At 48.9% G+C, this 18,373-nt stretch overlaps 1 protein-coding gene across 6 annotated transcripts in view; it reads left to right on the top strand.

Annotated features, from left to right (window-relative positions):
- The first annotated feature begins 2,775 nt into the window (after positions 1–2,775).
- Positions 2,776–18,373, top strand: part of MARK2 (microtubule affinity regulating kinase 2) — a 58,287-nt gene continuing 42,689 nt past the window's right edge. For 4 of the 6 annotated variants that reach the window (XM_047877447.1, XM_047877446.1, XM_047877443.1 and 1 more), the window contains exon 1: positions 2,776–2,902. In XM_047877447.1, the coding sequence (XP_047733403.1) occupies positions 2,849–2,902 (54 nt within the window). In that variant the 5' untranslated portion in view covers positions 2,776–2,848. Of the gene's footprint in view, positions 2,903–4,761; positions 5,661–7,994; positions 8,096–18,373 lie in introns of those variants that run through there. The other 2 variants (XM_047877442.1, XM_047877445.1) reach the window with 2 other exon arrangements.

Below are 18,373 nucleotides of genomic sequence, written 5' to 3'. Positions count from 1 at the left end.
TCTGGCACATCTGGTGGGATAGGTTGGAGGGAGTCTAGGCAGGGAGACCAGTTAGGCAGCCTTGTGAGGAAGAGGAAGGGACAGGTGGGGTGGAGGTAGGGGGCTAAGGGGCGGAAGGCAGGGGGTGAGAGCCAGAGTGAGAAGCAGGGAGGAGGCAGAGTTTGCTTAGACAAGAGCATGACAGGAAAGACCCCCTGCGAGCTCACCTTCCTTTGCTCCTCCAACTCCTTCCTTCCCCCCACCCCCAGCCTCCGAACGCTCCGGGGCACAGAAATCAGCCTTGTGTCTCCCTTTGGCCACCAGAGGGCAGACCATTCTCGCGGATTTTCGGGACGAGTTTGGGGTGGGGGGAGTGGACTGTCCTCTGTCCTCACCTTTCCCCCTCATCTCCTTCTGTGTTCCTTCATCAACTTCTTCCTCGATGGCTGGGTGCCTGACTGGAGCTGGAGCGGGCCACGGGGAGGTGTCCTGGAGTACTGTAGGTGGCACCTGTTGCCATTTAAGAAGTACGTCCGTCCCACCCTCCCATTGCGTCTGTCCAGCTGTCTACTTCTCTGGGTGACCTGGCCATGGGCTCCGCTCAAGATGGGGTAGATGGGAAGTGGGAGTCATCAAGTGTCAGAGGTCCATCCAGCACTTTTTCCCACAATTCCTGGGACCTCTCTGCTCCTGTACCTTTGGGGACTTGCTGCTTGAGCCTGGTCTCTGGCTCCGGAGGAGATTCTGGCTTCTGCCCACCTTAAGGGGCTGTTGAGCCCTGGGATGGAGGTAAGGGGCAAGTTCCAACACGTCCAGGGGACAGCTTGGAGCTGCGGGGGACAGCTTGGAGCCAGAGAAATCAAACTAGCCTACAGCCTCTACCTGGTGAGACAGTCTAGGAGGAAGTGAAGAGTGGACTCAGTTTGCCAAGCGGGCTTCCTGTTGGAGTTGAAGGCTCTTCAAAGATGAGAGAGACCTCACTTTATTGATGAAACTCAAGTCCAGGAAAGAAGGGACCTTCTCCAGGTGCCCATTCTTTGTGCCATCCTGAGGAATCCTCGTTGTCAACCAGTTTCTCTTTTCTGTGAGTTTTATTGTCTTTGAAGGGATAAATGAAAAATGAATTAAGATGAAAAAGTCTCTTGGGGCTGCTGGGCGGCTCAGTCAGTTAAGCATCCGACTTCAGCTCAGGTCATGATCTCGCGGTCCGTGAGTTGGAGCCCCGAGTCTGGCTCTGTGCTGACAGCTCAGAGCCTGGAGCCTGCTTCCGATTCTGTGTCTCCCTCTCTCTCTCTGCCCCTCCCCTGCTCACGCGCTCTCTCTCTCTCAAAAATAAATAAACATTAAAAAATTAAAAAAAAAAAAAAAGGGGGAGAATGCCTCTCCTGCCTTGCTTTACAGGGGTATTTTAAAAGGTAACTGGCGTGACTCAGTATCACCATAGTGCAATGTCATTTTGTGCTATTTTGAACAATTAAAAAAAAAAGGTAAGTGGAATTCAAAGATATTATTTAGAATGTCATCACTGAAACAAAGGCATAAATTCTCTTAATATAAGGACGTCGAGGAGCCCAAACTCAGAGATGTTATGTAATCTTTCCAAGCTCACATAGCATTTTCATTCCACAGAGCTGCGGCTGGAACACAGGGCTGGAGGGGGAACCCCTGTAGCCTCCCACAGCTGGGAGACAAGGAGGCCGACCGGGTGCCTGCCCCGGACCTTAAGAAACAGTGCGGATTAGATGTGGGGGTGTATGGATAAACAGAATCCAAGACAGACGATAGCAGGTGAAGAATGTTAAGTAGACAGGTAAAAGACGCTGCCTTTGACAGGTGACACACATGTTGATAGGTTGGATGATAAAAACGAGATGGATTTTACGAGCGGACTGATGAGCGGACACGCAAACGGGTAAGTTGTTTTAGAACCAAAGGATGCCAATCGTTGGGACGGCTAACAGCCTTATTTTCTATTTGGTCAAACAATAAACATGCACAGGTGATCCACGCTCCCCGTTCAGGTTTGAAAATACCCGGAAACTGACGGAAAGAAACGAACAGTCCGACCGGGTACCACCCCAGGAACGACTCGGGGCTCGCCGGGTCTCGGGTGTTGCCGGAAATGGCCGACGACCGCGGTCGGCTGCGGGGCGGGACGGGGGCGTGGCCGGTTCACTGCACGCGGAGCGGCTTCGGGTGTTTCCGGAAACCGCAGCGAGCCTGCTTGAAGTGGGCGGGGAAAGGCCTATGGGCGTGGCTGGAGTTCCCCGAGTGGCTTCGTAGATTTCCGTAAACAGAGCCGAAGCTTCGTCTTCGGAATCGAGGCGGCGCGCGCGTCCCCAGGAGTAATCTTCTTCGGGTGTTTCCGGAATTCACCCGTAGTCCGAGGCCAGGAGGAGGAGGCGCGCCCCCCGCCCGTACCTCGCCGCTTCGGATGTTTCCGGCTGCTGCCGGCGGAAAGAGCCGAGGGCCGGCGGTGGTGGCGGCCATGTTGGGAGCAGCAGGTCCGGCGGCGGCTGCCTGTGTGCCGGGCGCGGAGCAGTGCCGCTGAGGGCAGGGGAGGAGCGAGGCAGGCGGCCGGCTGCGGCGGCAGAGAGTAGGCGGAGCGGCGCGGCCCGGCCGAAAGGCGGCACAGCCCAGCCGGGGGTCGGGGGGGTGCGGTCCGGAGCCGCTCGGAGCCGGCGCGGCCTAGCCCGAGCGGCGCATCCCCGGGCTGGCGTGAGCGGCTGCCCGGCCTCCCCGCACCCCCGGCCGGGGCCCATGCGGCGGGTGCCCCTGCTGTGAGAAGCCCCGCCCGGCCGGGCTCCGCGCCTTCCCTTCCCTCCCTTCCTCCAAGCTTCTCGGTTCCCTCCCCTGAGATACCGGCGCCATGTCCAGCGCCCGGACCCCCCTACCCACGCTGAACGAGAGGGACACGGAGCAGGTAAGGAGCCCCGAGGGCTCCCCGAATTCTCTGGCTGGGCCCCTGCACCTTGCAGAGCCTCCTCCCTCCTCTGCTCTCCTCGTGCCCCTGCTGCCACCCTGCAAGCCTCGGCTGCCCTGTCATCTGGCTCTCGGCCTCGCACATCCCCCTCTCAGTCCCGTCCTGGGACCCACCTCGTCCCGACTCCAAGCCGCACACTTGCTGACCCCCGTCTCCCCTCACCGCCCTCCTGCGCTCTTCCGTATTATCTCCCTAGCTTCCCCTCCTCTTCCCTTTTTCTCTCAGGGGCCTTTTCTGGTCTTCCTCCACCCACGCTTAAAGCCGCCACCCTCCTGCTCCTCGAACAGCACCCCGCGATTTGCCCCAGATCGTTGTCCCCCTCTTCCTCCCATTTCTCCAGCCTCGCTTCTGCTCCTCCCGCACCGGTTCTCCCAGTCCCTGGTTATCACCCTCAGGGTCCTTGCCCCGGAGTGTGTTCTCGATCCCTCTCCTCTTCCAGTTCCCCCGCTTCCCCCCCCCTTGCTTCCCCCCCCCCCTTCCTTCTCCAAATTGTGCTCTCCCTCATGCTTGCAACCCACCAGCTCCACCCTCATCACCTTTCCAAATGGTTCGCCTACTCTTTGCTCATCACTTTCCCTTCTTTTCTCCAGGAGCTCCCTGGTGCCTCGCGCTGGCATTTGTTGCTTCCGTGTTTCCCAGACTGCTGTCATGCGCATAGTTTTCCCACAGGTTGTCTTTGGGGTTCCAGTCTGAAGGGTTCCCTTCAGAGTCTGGATCCCTCGCGTTCTGCCCCCCCCCCCCCCCCCCCCAGGGGTTTGGCTGAAGTCTCTCCGCCTCCTGTTTCTCCCTGAGTGCTTTACCAGCCTGCTCCCTGGACTTGTCCTTTGGAGGGAGAACATTCCTCCAGCCCCACTTTATGGGGACAACCTGTTGCTGAGTCCTCTCCCCGGCCACGCTGCATTACATCCTTGCCCTTCTGTCTTTTCACACCGCAGCACGAGCCGTGATGCCTTCCTGTGTCTTCACTCCTGGCTCTGTCACTTTTCATAGTTTCTTCCTCCTTGTTTGGTCCCTTCCGGTGTCTCTGCCCTCACCCGGTCTTCCTCACTCTACCTGCCTCCGCGAGGCTTGCCTTCATCTCCGCATTAGTCTCTTGCCTTCTTCACGTCGTATCTGGTTGCCCCAGCGAGGCCCCTGTCCTTTCCCTCCCGAGTCTTTGTAACTCGCCGTCCGGGCATTCAGCATGCTAGTTTCTTGAGCTATACGCCACCTCCTCCCCCTCCTCGTCCTGGCAATCACTGCTATCATCTGTCACCCAAGCTTTAGCGTTTTCTGTGTCACCCTACCTGTGAGCTGAGAGGCGTCCGCTTTCCACCCCTCCCCTTTCTGTCACCATGTCCGGCGTCCCTTGCTGACTGCTGGCTGCTGTGTGGAGAGTCCCCTGCCTGGCACACCCTCGTTGGCGGAGAAGTTTACTAGGCCAGAAAAACTCGAGTTGAAAAAGGAGCTCTTCTCCCCTGGGGCTGCAGCACTTTTTTTTTTTTTTTTTTTTTGCATCCTTTTCCCTTATTACACCCTTTATGTTTTCCTGTCGCGCCCTTCTTTCTCCGCAGCCCGATAGAACCGTCGTTATGTTCTCTCGCGCGTTCACATCCTTCCCTGAAAAATCTTCCCTCGTTTCATTGTCCTACGTTTTTCTCTTGTGTCACCTCCCTCCCTCCCCCCCGCCCCCTTGCTCTCTGTCACCTGGGCAGTCAGGAGCTCCACGAGCAATTGTGGCCCCGAGTTTTTCTCTGTGCTGGTTGACCCTTTCGTTTCTGACGGATTGATTGCTTCTGGGGGTGAAATGAGTCGAGGGGGAGGGATGGTGAATTTCTGTTTCATCACTGGGTTTTGCAACTGGCTCTGCATGGGACTGAGGTCTTTGGAAACCAGAGCATGGTCTGTATCTCAGGGTCTTGCCCTCACTTGCCGGGAACCTCTTTTTCTAGGCTCTCTTGAGGTTCCCCATTCCATTCCTTTTCCTGTCGCACCCTCTGTGTTAGCAGGTAAACCCTGCTCACCAGAGAACTTTCCCAGACTGTTGATTATGAGCTGGTAGGAGGAGGCCAAGTGACTGACTGGCACCCTCAGGCATGTGGGGAGTGGTTGTGGAGTGCCTACTCTCTCCGCGAGGCTGTGGGGGGCATTGTGTTCAGCAAAGTAGAGTAACAGACTGCCTCAATGTGGTTTCTTTGTGCTGTTTACCAAATGTAAATGTATTCCCGCCGTGGTCTTTTTTTTTTTCTTGTGATGTGTGCATTGATTTCCTCTCTTCCCTACATGCCTCGAATACTGCTGAGCGCATAGTAGGAAGTCGGTGCACACCCGCTGATTCGGTGAGAGCTGATCGGGTGAGCCGGTCGGGAACGGAAGCTGCCCCTTCGCTAACTTCGTCTAGAGCCACGGCTGCATACTTTGTCGTCCTGTTCCAAATTATGAATTACTCATCCTGTTTGCACTCTTTGTGGACTTAGGCTCCCCTGAGCCACTTCATCGCTTCTGCTGCCCGTCCTCAAGGTAGCCAGTCATACTATTTGCTCGATACTAAGTCTCGTCCCGGTGACAGCGCAGCCTTTGAAAAAGCTTGGATATACCCGCTACCGGCAGATGCCCGTATTTTTCAAACCAAGAGAAAAGACACGTAGCAGCCCCTCGCGTCACGAGGCCGGGGATGCCAGAAGCATTGGCCTCCTTTAGAATAGCTCGTTGCCACCAGGTAAGAGCAAGGACGCTCTCAGTCCTGTCGCTGTTCTAGTTGAAGTAGTCACAGAAGTTCAGTCGTTGCGGTAAATCCTAACGTTATGAAATAAAAAGCAAGGGGTTTGGTTGGGCTGATCCCCTCCCCGCAAAGATTCTCTATCACTGTATTTAGGTTTAAATTATTTAAGCTGGTTTCCCCAGGAAATGGGTAAACTCTACTGGTTGTCTTCAAGCTCCAATCTCTTTTTTAGCTCTTCCTCTCCCCCTTTCTTTAAAACATGTGGCTGATGAGAAGCTGTTTCCAGGAGCTCTTTGATCACATCTGAATTAAACACGCATAACACACACACACACACACACACACACACACAGAAAATGTTGAAGCATAAAAATAAACCTTGTACTGCAGGAAGATTGCCTGTTTGCTGTCGATTCTGCTCCTAGCACTGGAAGTGGGAGCTAAAAGAAAGTCAAGCCCCCCTCTTTAAGATGATTTTTGTGACACCTGGTTTCGAATGTGCTTTTTTCCCAGCTCTAGACGCTTCTTTCTTTTGCAGGAGGGTTGTGACCTGGGGCTGGTAGTTTTGGGGATTCTCAGTCTGTGAGCTGAGCTTTCTGTCCAGTTCTCCGAATGGCTCTGCTTGGCTGTGGTGACAGCAATCAGCATGTAGGATGCCTGTCCTCCAGCCAGCGGCGGCGGCAACAGTAGGCTAGGCAGGTGCGGAGAGGGGTCCAACTTCCCAGAGTTCACCTGCCGCTACTACGTGGAACACCTGGGAGGGGGGCCGCGTGACTTCAGACCCGCCCCACCTCTGGGCCTCAGGAACCAAGAGCGAGAGGGCTTCCGAGGGAAAAGAGGAGGCTTTCAGAGGCTTTCACTACCGGCCTCGCTTCTGCTGCAGTGCGCAAGGGAGGGGGGTTGCTCTCGTTCTTCTCGGGTGCTAGTAGCATTGTTTATTCTCTTGGGTGGTTCTAGGAAGAGGAGTGTGGAAGTCTGGATGAAGTGAGCAAAGCTGACTTACGGAATCCTGTAAAGAACAACCGAGCCGCTCCAGACACATCTCCCTTGGATGCCAGGGTTGATTCTGGCTGAACGTTGCCAACGCTGAATAATTTGGTGTTAGTGTCTCCTCTGGTAGAGAGCTCGGGTGGCTCTCATTTCACTCCATGCCTGTGAGCCGGGCGGTGCTGTGCTCTGGGTACGGACTCTGACTTCTGCCCTTTGACTCTGGCCAAGGGCTCCTTAGTGGTGCTGCCTTCTGGTCAGGGATGTGGGTGGACGTCAGAGCATACATTCTCGCTTCCTGCGTGGCCCTAGAAATTAAGAGTGAGGCCTCGTTAGAGCGAGGGCTCTGGGAGTCTAGAGATCACAGAGTCGCTCGCCATACCGTGATCTTTGAACCCAGTGAAGGTAACCACTTAGTAAATTGTGATAATTTCTTTCTAATGTGTGGGCTTTGGGAAGTAGCTAAACAGATGGATTCAAGACAGTCGTTGAAACTTGGTCTGCTTTAGATTAAAATCAAGTTCACACAGGGATGACTGCATGTTTCAGATGGTGACCAAAGACTGGACCTGAGATTTCTTTTCACGGTCAGTGTCTTAACTGATGCCTGTGAGGTAGGAAAAAATTGAGAATTTGTTTGCCTGAGAGGTTTGCATCGTCAGGTCTCATGGGAGTCAAAAAACTTCTCAGACCAGACCGTCTCCCCTTTGGACAGAACAGCCCAGCTCTCGGTGGGCATTTGACCAGGACTAACCCGTGCCTTCATGAACTCTTTCCCATTGCGCACTTAGCCACCTGGCTGGCACTTCTCTCCTCCCAGGAGCTTCCATGACTTTCCTACATATGTATTATGTCGACGGGAATGAATATTTTATGCCTAGAGTGCAGCCAAGCCTCAGACTCTGTGGCCCATTATCGACGAGTGGGGTGGGGGCTGGGCGCCACCTTTGGCCCCATGATAGCTCTGCTAAATGGGCTCCCCCCCACCACAGCAGCACTTTGAAGCCCATTAATGGATTGGGATGAAGTAACCTCCGCAGATGGGAAGGACGAGGAGGGTGGTTGTCCTTCCTTCCCCAAGACTGCCTGGTGAGGCTTTCCTGCAGTCACCAGGGCCAGCCCCAGCTCCGTCTGCTTAGTTAAGCTGTGGACTGTGGCTGCTAGGCTTTTGCTATGAGAGGAGGTAGAGAAAGGGCTTGATTCTCTTGTAGCCTCCGGTGCTGCCGGGTTTGCACTTTCCTATCAAAGCAGAAACCGAGAAGGATGTGGAAAGGGTGGGTGGAGTTTAACCTAGGCCTTCCTCCTTCAGCGGAAGTTCAGCGGTGACAAACCACATAGGTGGCTGAGTTTCCTCCTGTTGATGGGAGACTCCAGCATTCGTACCTTTTTGCACTCACTTACAGCTTGGATTCTCCAGGCTTCCTCGCAGCCTTCATCAAACGAGAGTGAGTCACTGCAGTGTTATCTCTGCCTTTTCCCCTTCTGTCTCAGCAAAGGGAAGAGGGAGCCTTTACAAACTTTGTGGGGGAGGAAAACACCCGTTTCCCACTTCTGGCATGGGAAGAGGCCATCTATCCCGACGTTAACTCTGAAATCTCTCACGCTCGGAGCAGAATGCCACCACCCCGCTACAGCCCTCTTGGTGTAGGCATTGAATGTCATTGCTGTCTTTTAGGCTGTGATGGCCTGATTCTGAAACACCACGAGAGGATCTGGTCTCTTGGTGTCCAGTCGTCTTTCGGAGAAGGAGGCAATCCAGTTCCTTCTCTTGCCCCCTTGACCTGCTCCTCCTTGGGGGTGTAGAAGTAGATCCCTTCATCTGTATGTCTGCCCTTTGCTAGAGGGTTTGAAGTTTCTCAGTCCCTGTGCCCTCTCCCTACTTGCATTTATCCCTACGTTTTTCATTAGAAAATGGCAAAAAGGGCAAAAACAAATGTGTGTCCTTTTGCTCATCACATAGTGAACCTTCCACTTCTAAAGCCATGTAACCTCAGGTTTGGTAGGCGAGGGCGAGCCGGAGACTGATATTGATGGCTAGGTGAATCCTGAGGGACAACAGATAGGAGGGTGGAAGAAGGGGGGGCGGGGAGAGAGGAGAAAGGGAGGGGTGTGTTCAGTGACTGGCTCCCAGCCACCTTTTTCTTTTTAACATGAGGAAGGCGGGGCAGACCAGAGGCTTCTCTGTAGAACCAGTCAAGCTGGTTTTGAGCAGCCTCGGCCTATTTTCCCCTGTGTTCTTTGGGAAGTTGGCCATACAAAGGTCTGCCTCCTCTGGGGCTCTGCTCATTGAGGTGTGAGTCTGGATGAGGTCTGTAAACACCCCCATTCTCCCTCATTACTGAACGGGCCTCTGAGCACGAGTGGGCTTTCTCTACACCCAGTGCTGTTCAAGGCAACTTTGTCCTCCGCACCTGTCACTGGAAACTCTAAGATACAACTCCTTTCCTTGGACCCCCTTTGCAAGTCACAGCTTGGCAAAAGGCCCTCCAGCCTGGCCAGGGAAAAGCGATTGGGTTTGTGGTTTATGGATCGGGAACTGACTCCTGGCTCTTGTGATCTGGCTGCTAAATCCACTGAGGCCCCAGTCCTTTTGGCTTGATGCAGTGGGACTGTCTGTCCAGGCCTGCTGGGGAAGAAAAAAGGAGAGAGAATAGTTTTTGGTCTTTGGCAGCTCAGGAGGTTAACAGTTTAAGTGTGTTCCTGATCAGGTACCCGTAGGAAAGGTGGGAGTCATCAGTCACCACGTGCTGGCACTTCCTGAACAGCAGCAGGAAGCCTTTCTCAGGGGAAAGACATAGGATTTTGAGGCTCCTCTGACCATCAGAGCTACTAATACAGCAGGATTGTTTTCCCAGTCCCCCAGTAAACGGGAAACTCCCATGTCCGAAAGTTTGGTGATTAATGAGTGAAACCACCTGCAAACATAGTTCCAGCCCTTGTCCTTGCCCTTGCCCTTGCCCTTGGGGGGCAGGTTGCTTCTGTCACTGCTACAATGATCTACTCATTGCTTCTCTTGAGCACCATTTCACTGAGGGTTTTGGTTACTGATACTCTGTGTAAAGGGGGGCTCCTTTTCCTGCACCTTCTTTAGACCCAAGGACCTGCTGGCCCTCCCTTACCCCCTATCACTCCCCCCCCACCCCCGCCAGATGGCCATCATCCGAGTGTCTTTGCATGTGGTGTTGGATGTGCTTGTGACTTGTTGCTTCGTTTGGGCCCACAAGTGTTTGAATGACTGGTTCTGTAGTCACAGGAAGTGGGGCCCCATAGGCCTGCTTGGTCTAGCAATAGCATTCTAATTGAGTTGAGCTTATGGCGGAGTGGAAAGGAGATCCCAGCACTTGGGGACTTCTAATAAGTGGTATGTTCTGGTTAGAGCAGGCTCTGCAGCTTGATTCCCCTGTGCTGGAATCTTGGTCAGCCTCTACTGTGACCCTGGGCTTACCTAATTGTTCCAGGCCTGTTAGCTCACCTGTAAAAAAAGGAGTAATGATAGTCCCTATCTTGTAGGTATAGTTGTCGTGAGCATCAGAGAAGTTAACGATTATAAAACACTTTAAAACAACACCTGGCAGGACGTAACAATCCTCATGATCACCGTTCTTAGTTGAGCGACTTGGTGGGTTTTCTCTGAACACCATACAACTCCAGGTCAGTGTGCGTTGGAAATTCTCTGTAATTGATTGAAAGAATCTTGGTTTCTTTTAGTCGTTAGGGTCCCTCAGATGCTTTTTCCAGCATTAAAAAAAAATTTGTGGTTGTTGATTTTACTTTATTTGTTGAAGCTAGCCAGCTATCTGAATAGAATGCTTTTGGAAAGGTTTATGTGCTATTGAGATCATTTTTAAAAATGGGGGTGCGTTTATTTACAAGATATCAATATCAGGTGATTTTATTGATTAACAAAACGAAACAACCCAAAACACTACCTTCTACCTGCCCATACTTCTGTGTCGTGAATGGTAATAATGGTGGTGGTGGTGTTGTGTGTGCGGCCTCATCAAGGGAGGATCCAGATCCAAAGTCAGCAGACCATGGGTTTTTTTCTGAGTGCTGGGATCCAGCCGATCGCATGGGATTTTTTTCCATGTTCCTTTCTTCAGGTGCAGTATTTACCCTTTGGCAACAGGAGAAAGAAAGCTCCCTGTTTCTCTTAAAGACCACATGGGAACTTAGCAGCTAATGATTTTAGGTTCCTTTTTCACTAGCAAAGAGGCCTTCAGGGGCAAGCCCTTGTTATCTCTGTTGGCTTCTCTGCAGTGAGAAGAAAGCCTCCCCATTGTGAGTCCTGGAAGGGTCACAGCCATTTCTCGGCTGCCCCTGTGAGTTTGTGGACTTTGAATCTTGGGCTGAGATTTTGGTCTCGGTTGGTTCCTTGTTTATCTTTGTCTCTCTTGCGGCTCCTAGAGCCTGAGCGCCTGGTCAGAACAGCAAGTAACTTGCTTAGTTTTTTCACACTGCAACTGCAGCCCAGGAGAAAGGTAACAGTGTCGCCTCAGCTCATCAGGGAATGTTTCTTTGACTGTGTTTTCCTCTTTCTTTTGACCTCTCTGCTGACTTATCTCACTTCCTTTTTTTTTTTTTTTTTTTTTTTTTCTGTTTGGTTTCTTTGAACTCTGTTCCTTCATTACCGCTGTCCATCTCGGGTTTTCATCTCTATCCCCCTCTGCCTTACCTGTTTCTATGCCTCTTTTGTGGCATGGCTCAGGAGAGGAATTCTGATAGTCTGAGATCTCCTTCGTGTATAGAATCCCAGTACCACCCAGTCCTTTCTCCTGTTCCTCTGATTTCTGTAAAGTTAGGGATTTGCAGCTTTAGCACACATTTTCTTTTTATGTCTCTGGAGCCACCTTCCTTAGTAAAGCCAGGCCTGGCGATCTGACAGCTTATTAGGGTCGGCATCCTAGTTTCCCTGGTGATAGGGTCTGAGCCAGTTCTGGGCCGTTTCCTCTGGCCTATCCGGAATGCTGTAACGCTGGATCCTGTCTTGGGAGGGACCTGAGGTGGCACTTGTGAATTTTGGCAATGCGATATTGAATGTGGTCCCCAAAGTGTGGTTTGAGGACCCTGGGGCTCCCTGAGGTCCATTCAGTGGTACACGAAATCGAAGTGAGTTTCATCCCAGAACATGAACGCAGCATCTGCTTTTTACCATTCTGGCTCTGTCCGTATACAGTGGAGTTTTCCAGAGGCTGAATGATGTGTGCTGACATCATCACTCTTGGCTAATGAAATGTGTGCTTTTGTATTCTTGTGTTTTCTAGAATTTTTAAGGTAGTCCTTTAAGGTATAAATAGAGATGTTTTCAGTGATGCGCTCAGTTTGTTTTCAGTACTTCTCCGGGACTCTTACTATCTTTCTTCAGTTGTGCCTGCTCTAAGCCCTGTAAACCTTGTTATTGTCCTGGAAATCATCAGTTTGATATCCCACCATTTTCCTGGCATCTTTGAGGAAACACAATAAGTAAGTGCAGCTTGTAAAACGTACTCGTAAAAACTTTCGGGAAAGCTTCTAATTTTAAAAATTTTACTTACAACTTACTTTAGCACTTTATTCTAACATAGAGGAAAATTTATCATATTTCTCTTATATTCAAGGATGGATTGTTGACTTTAAAAAGGGAGATTAGAAGACTTGCAACCTCTGTTTACTGAAATGGACATATCAACAAGTGAATGGGAGGAGTCTGAAGAGTCTAGGCAAAACCGTAAATAAGAAATTAGAAGAGATGACACTGTAACGAGAGCTATCTTCTCCTCAGCTTTATAGATGTTAATAACGTACTTTATTACGTCTTACGCAACTGAACACAGTTCAGGTAGTGCTGTAGTGCCAGTTCAGGTGCATCATCATGTCAAGACCGATCATTCAAAGTTGAAAGAAAAAGGAATCGAGAACTTTTGGTGTATACACCATGAGCTCTTTAAAAGCCAAAATTTGCTCCAGCTTTTCAACCTAGAAGTGAAAAAAAAGTCACTGGCTCTTACAGGACAAGTTCGGACGTTCTTTGGCTGGAAAAGCCCACCCAGTAGCCGAGAGACTAAGAAGGTCTTGAACGGCAGACGTTGCCGAACGCCCGCTGGGTGGAGAGTCCGTGAAATGCAGGGCAGTGCCGCTTTGTGTGTACCACGACTCGTCGAATCAAAGGTTTAGGTACGAATGTGAAGACTGAGTTCACATCTTGTTTACAGAATTGTACTTTTGCCTTACAAACGAGATTTACAGACGTGGCTCAACTTGTGTCAGCACCAACTACGCTTCAGAGAATTTTCCTTTACGTGAACGCTCAGCAGTGAACGCGAGTAGCGATAAATATGCAACGGGTTGAATAACTCTCTTGACTTTCATGGTTCATCCTGGAAGAACTTCGTTTCCGTTTGCACTGTTGCACAGAAGTAATGGCCGAGAAAATCGCTGGCGGCGTAACGTAAATCAAGGCAGTGGCACCAAACTCTGCTAGCGATCGTAGTCGTGAACTTCTCTCCTGCTAGACACTTGTGGTTTAAGGAGGGGAGGGGCATTTTCACTTGAGTGTGTCCTAAAAATTATTAATTTTTATTAAGTCTCAACCCTCTAATAAAAGTCTCTTTAATATTTTGAGTGATGAAACGCCAAGTATCTATGGGGCACTGGTGCCGTATCCCATCGTACAGTGACGGTCTTGAGAAAACGTGCTAGTGTGTTGGAGCTGAACCAGTTGCATGGATCATCATCTTAACTTGAAAGATCAACTACGGTTATTCACACTTGAGTATTTAGTGGACATTTTCTTGCAAGTGAGCGAAGTGAGTCTGTCACCGTTGCCAGGGATAAAAGTCAAGCTTTCAAGCAAAAATGAGAATTTTCAAAAACTTGGATTTGTCGAAGACGTTTTTGACGAGATCAGTGGTAAAATTAGTGGAATGTGATCTTTTGATATTGTATGAAATGTCAATATTTGGAAATTCTGTATAATTCAATGAAGGCATATTTCCCAGATTGCCAGTAAGTAAAAGAGCCATTCAAAGTGCAAGATGACCAGTGTATTTTAACATAAAAAGTACACAGCATATTCATTGATAGGAGCGCCTAGGGGGCTCAGTCGGTTGGGTGTCTGACTCTTGATTTCGGCTCAGGTCATGATCTCACGGTTTGTGAGATTGAGCCCCATGTTGGGCTCTGCGCTGAGAGCGTGGAGCCTGCTTGGGATTCTCTCTCCTCCTCCTCCTCCTCCTCCTCCTCCTCCTCCTCCTCCTCCTCCTCCCCCCGGCCCCAGAATAAATAAGTAAACTTAAAAAGAAAAGGTTCATGGATAAAATTGCAGATTGCAACTAGCTTTTAAAAACTACTACTTTTGAGTTTGGGTCTGGTGTCAAAGAAGGAAAATTCTGAAAAGCTATTACACTCCATTTTCCAGCCACAGGTCTATATGAAGTGAGATTTTTTCTTCATATCTTACAACTGGAGCAGCAGATTGAAACACATCGGATGCGGAAGCAGATATAAGAAGTTGGTGCTCTTTCATTAAGCTAGACATTAAAGAGATGTACAACAGTGTAAAACAGTGCAGCTTTTGCCGTGAATTTAATTTTGTTTTTGAAAGTACGGGTTGTTTTTTTTTTTTTTTTTTTATAAAAAAATAGGTTGTTTGTATAAACACGTAATGGGTTTATTGTTTTGAATGAATTAATAAAAATATTTTTTAAATCACCATTTTAGTTTCTAATAAGGTAGCTGTCGATAACTATAACCCACGTAAACCAAAGATTTGTGCGGTCCTCAGTAATTTTTTTTAAGAGCGTAAAGAGTTCTTGAGACCAAAAAGTGAGAAAATTTTTGTTTGTAGACAAAACTTGAGTCGATTGTCCGTCTTGGGTTGGGTACTTGCAGTGACTTCATAGGGATCCTTGTTTACCATTCAGGCTGCCATACGTCCCTGTCTGGGCCTCAGAGACTTTGACCCAAGCTACCTTATTTCCTTCTAATGCGTATAGCATTGGCCCCATGGGGGTTTGTTGTTGTTTTATCAGTGGTTCCTTTCATTCCCTTTCTGCCTTTTTCCTTAATTTTTTTTCTTTCTCTCATTTTTCTTTTTCTTTATTCCTCTCTTTTAAGCCCCCCTCCCCTTTTTGTCATTTTTTTCTTTAGTTTTTTAGCATGGGGGTTTTGGGGGTTTTGCCTGGCATTGTGTTTTGATTGTATTATGAGATCAGTTCATGGGGCGGACTTCCTTTCGTATGTGTGAAATTGTGGTTTGGCAAATACAGTTTTTTCATTAAAAATAAGTAACTCATGTTTACATGTAATGGGTTTATTATGTTCTTTTATTTTTTATTTTTAAATTTTTTTTAATGTTTATTTTCGGGAGACAGAGAAAGATAGAGCATGAGCAGGGGAGGGTCAGAGAGAGAGAGGGAGACACAGATTCTGAAGCAGGCCCCAGGCTCCCAGCTATCAGCACAGAGCCTAATGTGGGACTCCAACTCACAAGCAGTGAGTTCTGACCTGAGCTGAAGTCAGACGCTTAAGCCACGGAGCCACACAGGTGCCCCTATTATGTTCTTTTAAATGAATGGCTACATCTTTAAATCTTTTCTCTTATTTTCTTTCCTCTTTTCTCTATTTCTCTTATTAATACAGTAAATATTAATAGATATAATCTACATAAACAAATGCATTTTGGGGACTCAATTATTTTTAATAGTTGCAGGGAGTATCTGAAACCAAAAAGCAGAAGAATCCTAGTTGTAGACAAAACTTGGATGAATTCTCCCTGGCTTTGGTTGGCCAGTTTATTGGTAATTTCATAAAAAACCATTTTGCAGTTCCCAGCCCCTGCCTAGTCCTGGCTGTGCCTCAAAAAGGCACTTGCTGCCTTGGTTTTCTGTTGTTCTAGCTGAGGAAGGGGATTTTCAGCTACCTGAGGAACTGTGACCAAAGTTGGCTCCTTTTCTCTTCAAAAACAGAGCATTGACCTTGTAAGTTTTTTTAAACAGTTATCTTTTTTAAATTTTGAGATAATTTTAAACGAAAAGTTGCACAGCTAACCCAAAGAGTGCTTTGGACGTTCTTCACTCAGCTTCCCCTTGCGTTAACATCTTCTATAACCACAGAACACGTATCAGAACTAAGAATTAACCTCAGTATAATACTATCAACCACAGTACAGAACTTGCTCAGATTTCATCAGTTTTTCCACTGATGTGCTTTTTCTTTTCCAAGACCCAGTACGGGCTTTAATTGTCATGTCCCGTAGTCTCCTCAAATCTGTGACCATTTCGGGGCACCTGGGTGGCTCAGTCGGTTAAGCGTCCGACTTTGGCTCAGGTCATGATCTCACGGCTCGTGAGTTCGAGCTCCACGTCAGGCTCTGTGCTAGCAGCCCAGAGCCTGGAGCCTGCTTCATGTTCTATGTCTCCCTCTCTCTCTCTGCCCCTCCCCCGCTCATGCTGTCTCTCTCTGTCTCTCAAAAGAAACATTAAACAAAAATTTTTTTTTTTTTTTTTAATCTGTGACCATTTCCTTAATCTTCCCAGGTCTTTTATGACGTTGACAGTTTTGAAGAGTACTGGTTAGTTTATAGAATGTTCCCTAATTATGGTAACCTAAAATTTTCTCATGGCCTGGTGCTTTAACTCCCATGTTTTCATTGTGGTAAAATACACGCATCAGATTTAGCATTTTAATCTTTTCTTTTTAATTTTTCATTTAAGTTTATTTTTAATTTTTTTTTAATGTTTGTCTCTGAGACAGAGACACAGCATGATGGGGGAGGGGCAGAGAGAGGGAGACACAGAATCCGAAGCAGGCCCCAGGCTCCGAGCTGTCAGCACAGAGCCTGATGCGGGGCTCGAACTCACAAACCGTGAGATCATGACCTGAGCCGAAGTTGGTCGCTCAACCTCGCTCAACCGACTGAGCCACCCAGGCGCCCCAAGCTTATATTTATTTTTGAGACACAGAGAGGGGGACAGAGGATCCAAAGCGGGCTCTGCTGACGGCAGATAATCCAATGTGGGGCTCGAACTAAAAAAAATCGCAGGAACATGACCTGAGCCGAAGTCAGATGCTTGACCGACTGAGCCACCCAGGCGCCCACCCCCCATTTTTATCTTCTAAGTCGGGTGGCATTAAGTACATTCACAATGTCCTGTAACCATCTACTATTTCTAGAAATTTTTCATCATCCCAAACAAATTCTGTATCAATTAAATAGTAACTCTCCATCTCCCGCTCCCCCAGTCTCTTGTAACCTTTATTTTACTTTCTGTCTCTATGGATTTGACTACTCTAGGTACCTCATGTAAGTTGAATCATACAGTATTTGTTTTTTGTGTGTCTGGCTCATTATACTTAATGTTTTCAAGGCTTATCCGTGTTGTAGCTTTAATTCCATTTTAAAAGTTCACTTGGGTTTTCCTATGATGCTATGTATTGAGTTGATATGTTAGAAAATATAGTTATTAAGATTATGTTGTAATTGGCCTAGTGATATTATTTTAAATGAATTAATAGACAATGTAGCATTTTCTAAGTTTTAGTTAGAATACAGTGCGTATACCCACGTAAAGAAAAGCGATTTGAGGGGCGCCTGGGTGGCGCAGTCGGTTAAGCGTCCGACTTCAGCCAGGTCACGATCTCGCGGTCCGGGAGTTCGAGCCCCGCGTCGGGCTCTGGGCTGATGGCTCGGAGCCTGGAGCCTGTTTCCGATTCTGTGTCTCCCTCTCTCTCTGCCCCTCCCCCGTTCGTGCTCTGTCTCTCTCTGTCCCAAAAATAAATAAACGTTGAAAAAAAAAATTTTTTTTTTTAAAAAAGAAAAGCGATTTGAGGTCCTTAGTAGTTCAGAGTATAAAGGGTTTCCAGACAGAAGTGTGAGAATATCTTTTGTAGACCGGCATTGGGCTTGATCATCCCTGTTCTTGATTGGTTGGCTACTTGCTATGACCTCATACTGAGCCTTTGTTTTGCAATTCCCAGGGTCCTGGCTGGGCTGCAGGAAGGTACTTGCTGCCTTGGTTTGCAGTCATTCTAGCTGAGGAAGCTGGTTCTCAGTGACCCGAGGGACTTTGACCAAAGTTGGCTTTTTTCCTCCTTCCAATATAGAACATTGGCCTTTGTTTCCCCATTAAAAAGATCATTTGGCTTACTTGGATTTCATTATGACGGATTTTTTTTTAAGCTTATGCATTGGCTATTGGTCAATTCCAAATTTGAAAACTGCAAAGCTTGCTTAGCCTCTATCCTTGAAGAACCTTGGTGCCTGGAATAGCTGAAGGCTGGGAGGCTCCAGTCACCCACTGTGGCCAGAACACCCAACAGTCTGTTCCCTGGGTGGCTGCAGAGCCTACACACTTTGTTCCTATTTCTTCTGTGCTTAACTCCTTGTTGGCCCTGTTTCTTAAACATGCTGCCAAATCTGACACTTAACAGAGATATGCTTAATTCCACCCCCCCCCCCCCTCAAATTTGGTGTGTAACAGTGTGAACTTTGCTTGATGAGTCTTTAAGGGACAGGTCAAATAGCAGTGGATACATAGTTTCTAAGGTATCCTGTGGGGGTGCCTGGATGGCTCAGATGCTTAATGGGCTGCCTCTTGATTTCGGCCCAGGGTTTGTGGGATCAAGTCCCATGTCAGGCTCCACACTGTCAGTGCAGAGTCTGGGATTCTCTCTCCCTCCCTCTCTGGGCCTCCCCCCACCCCCCACGCCCTTTCCGCACCCCCCCCCCCCCAACCGGCACATGT

Source organism: Prionailurus viverrinus, chromosome D1 (assembly GCF_022837055.1).
Source record: "Prionailurus viverrinus isolate Anna chromosome D1, UM_Priviv_1.0, whole genome shotgun sequence".
Classification (NCBI taxonomy): Eukaryota; Metazoa; Chordata; class Mammalia; order Carnivora; family Felidae; genus Prionailurus; species Prionailurus viverrinus.
This window is presented reverse-complemented; position numbering and strand designations above follow the sequence as displayed.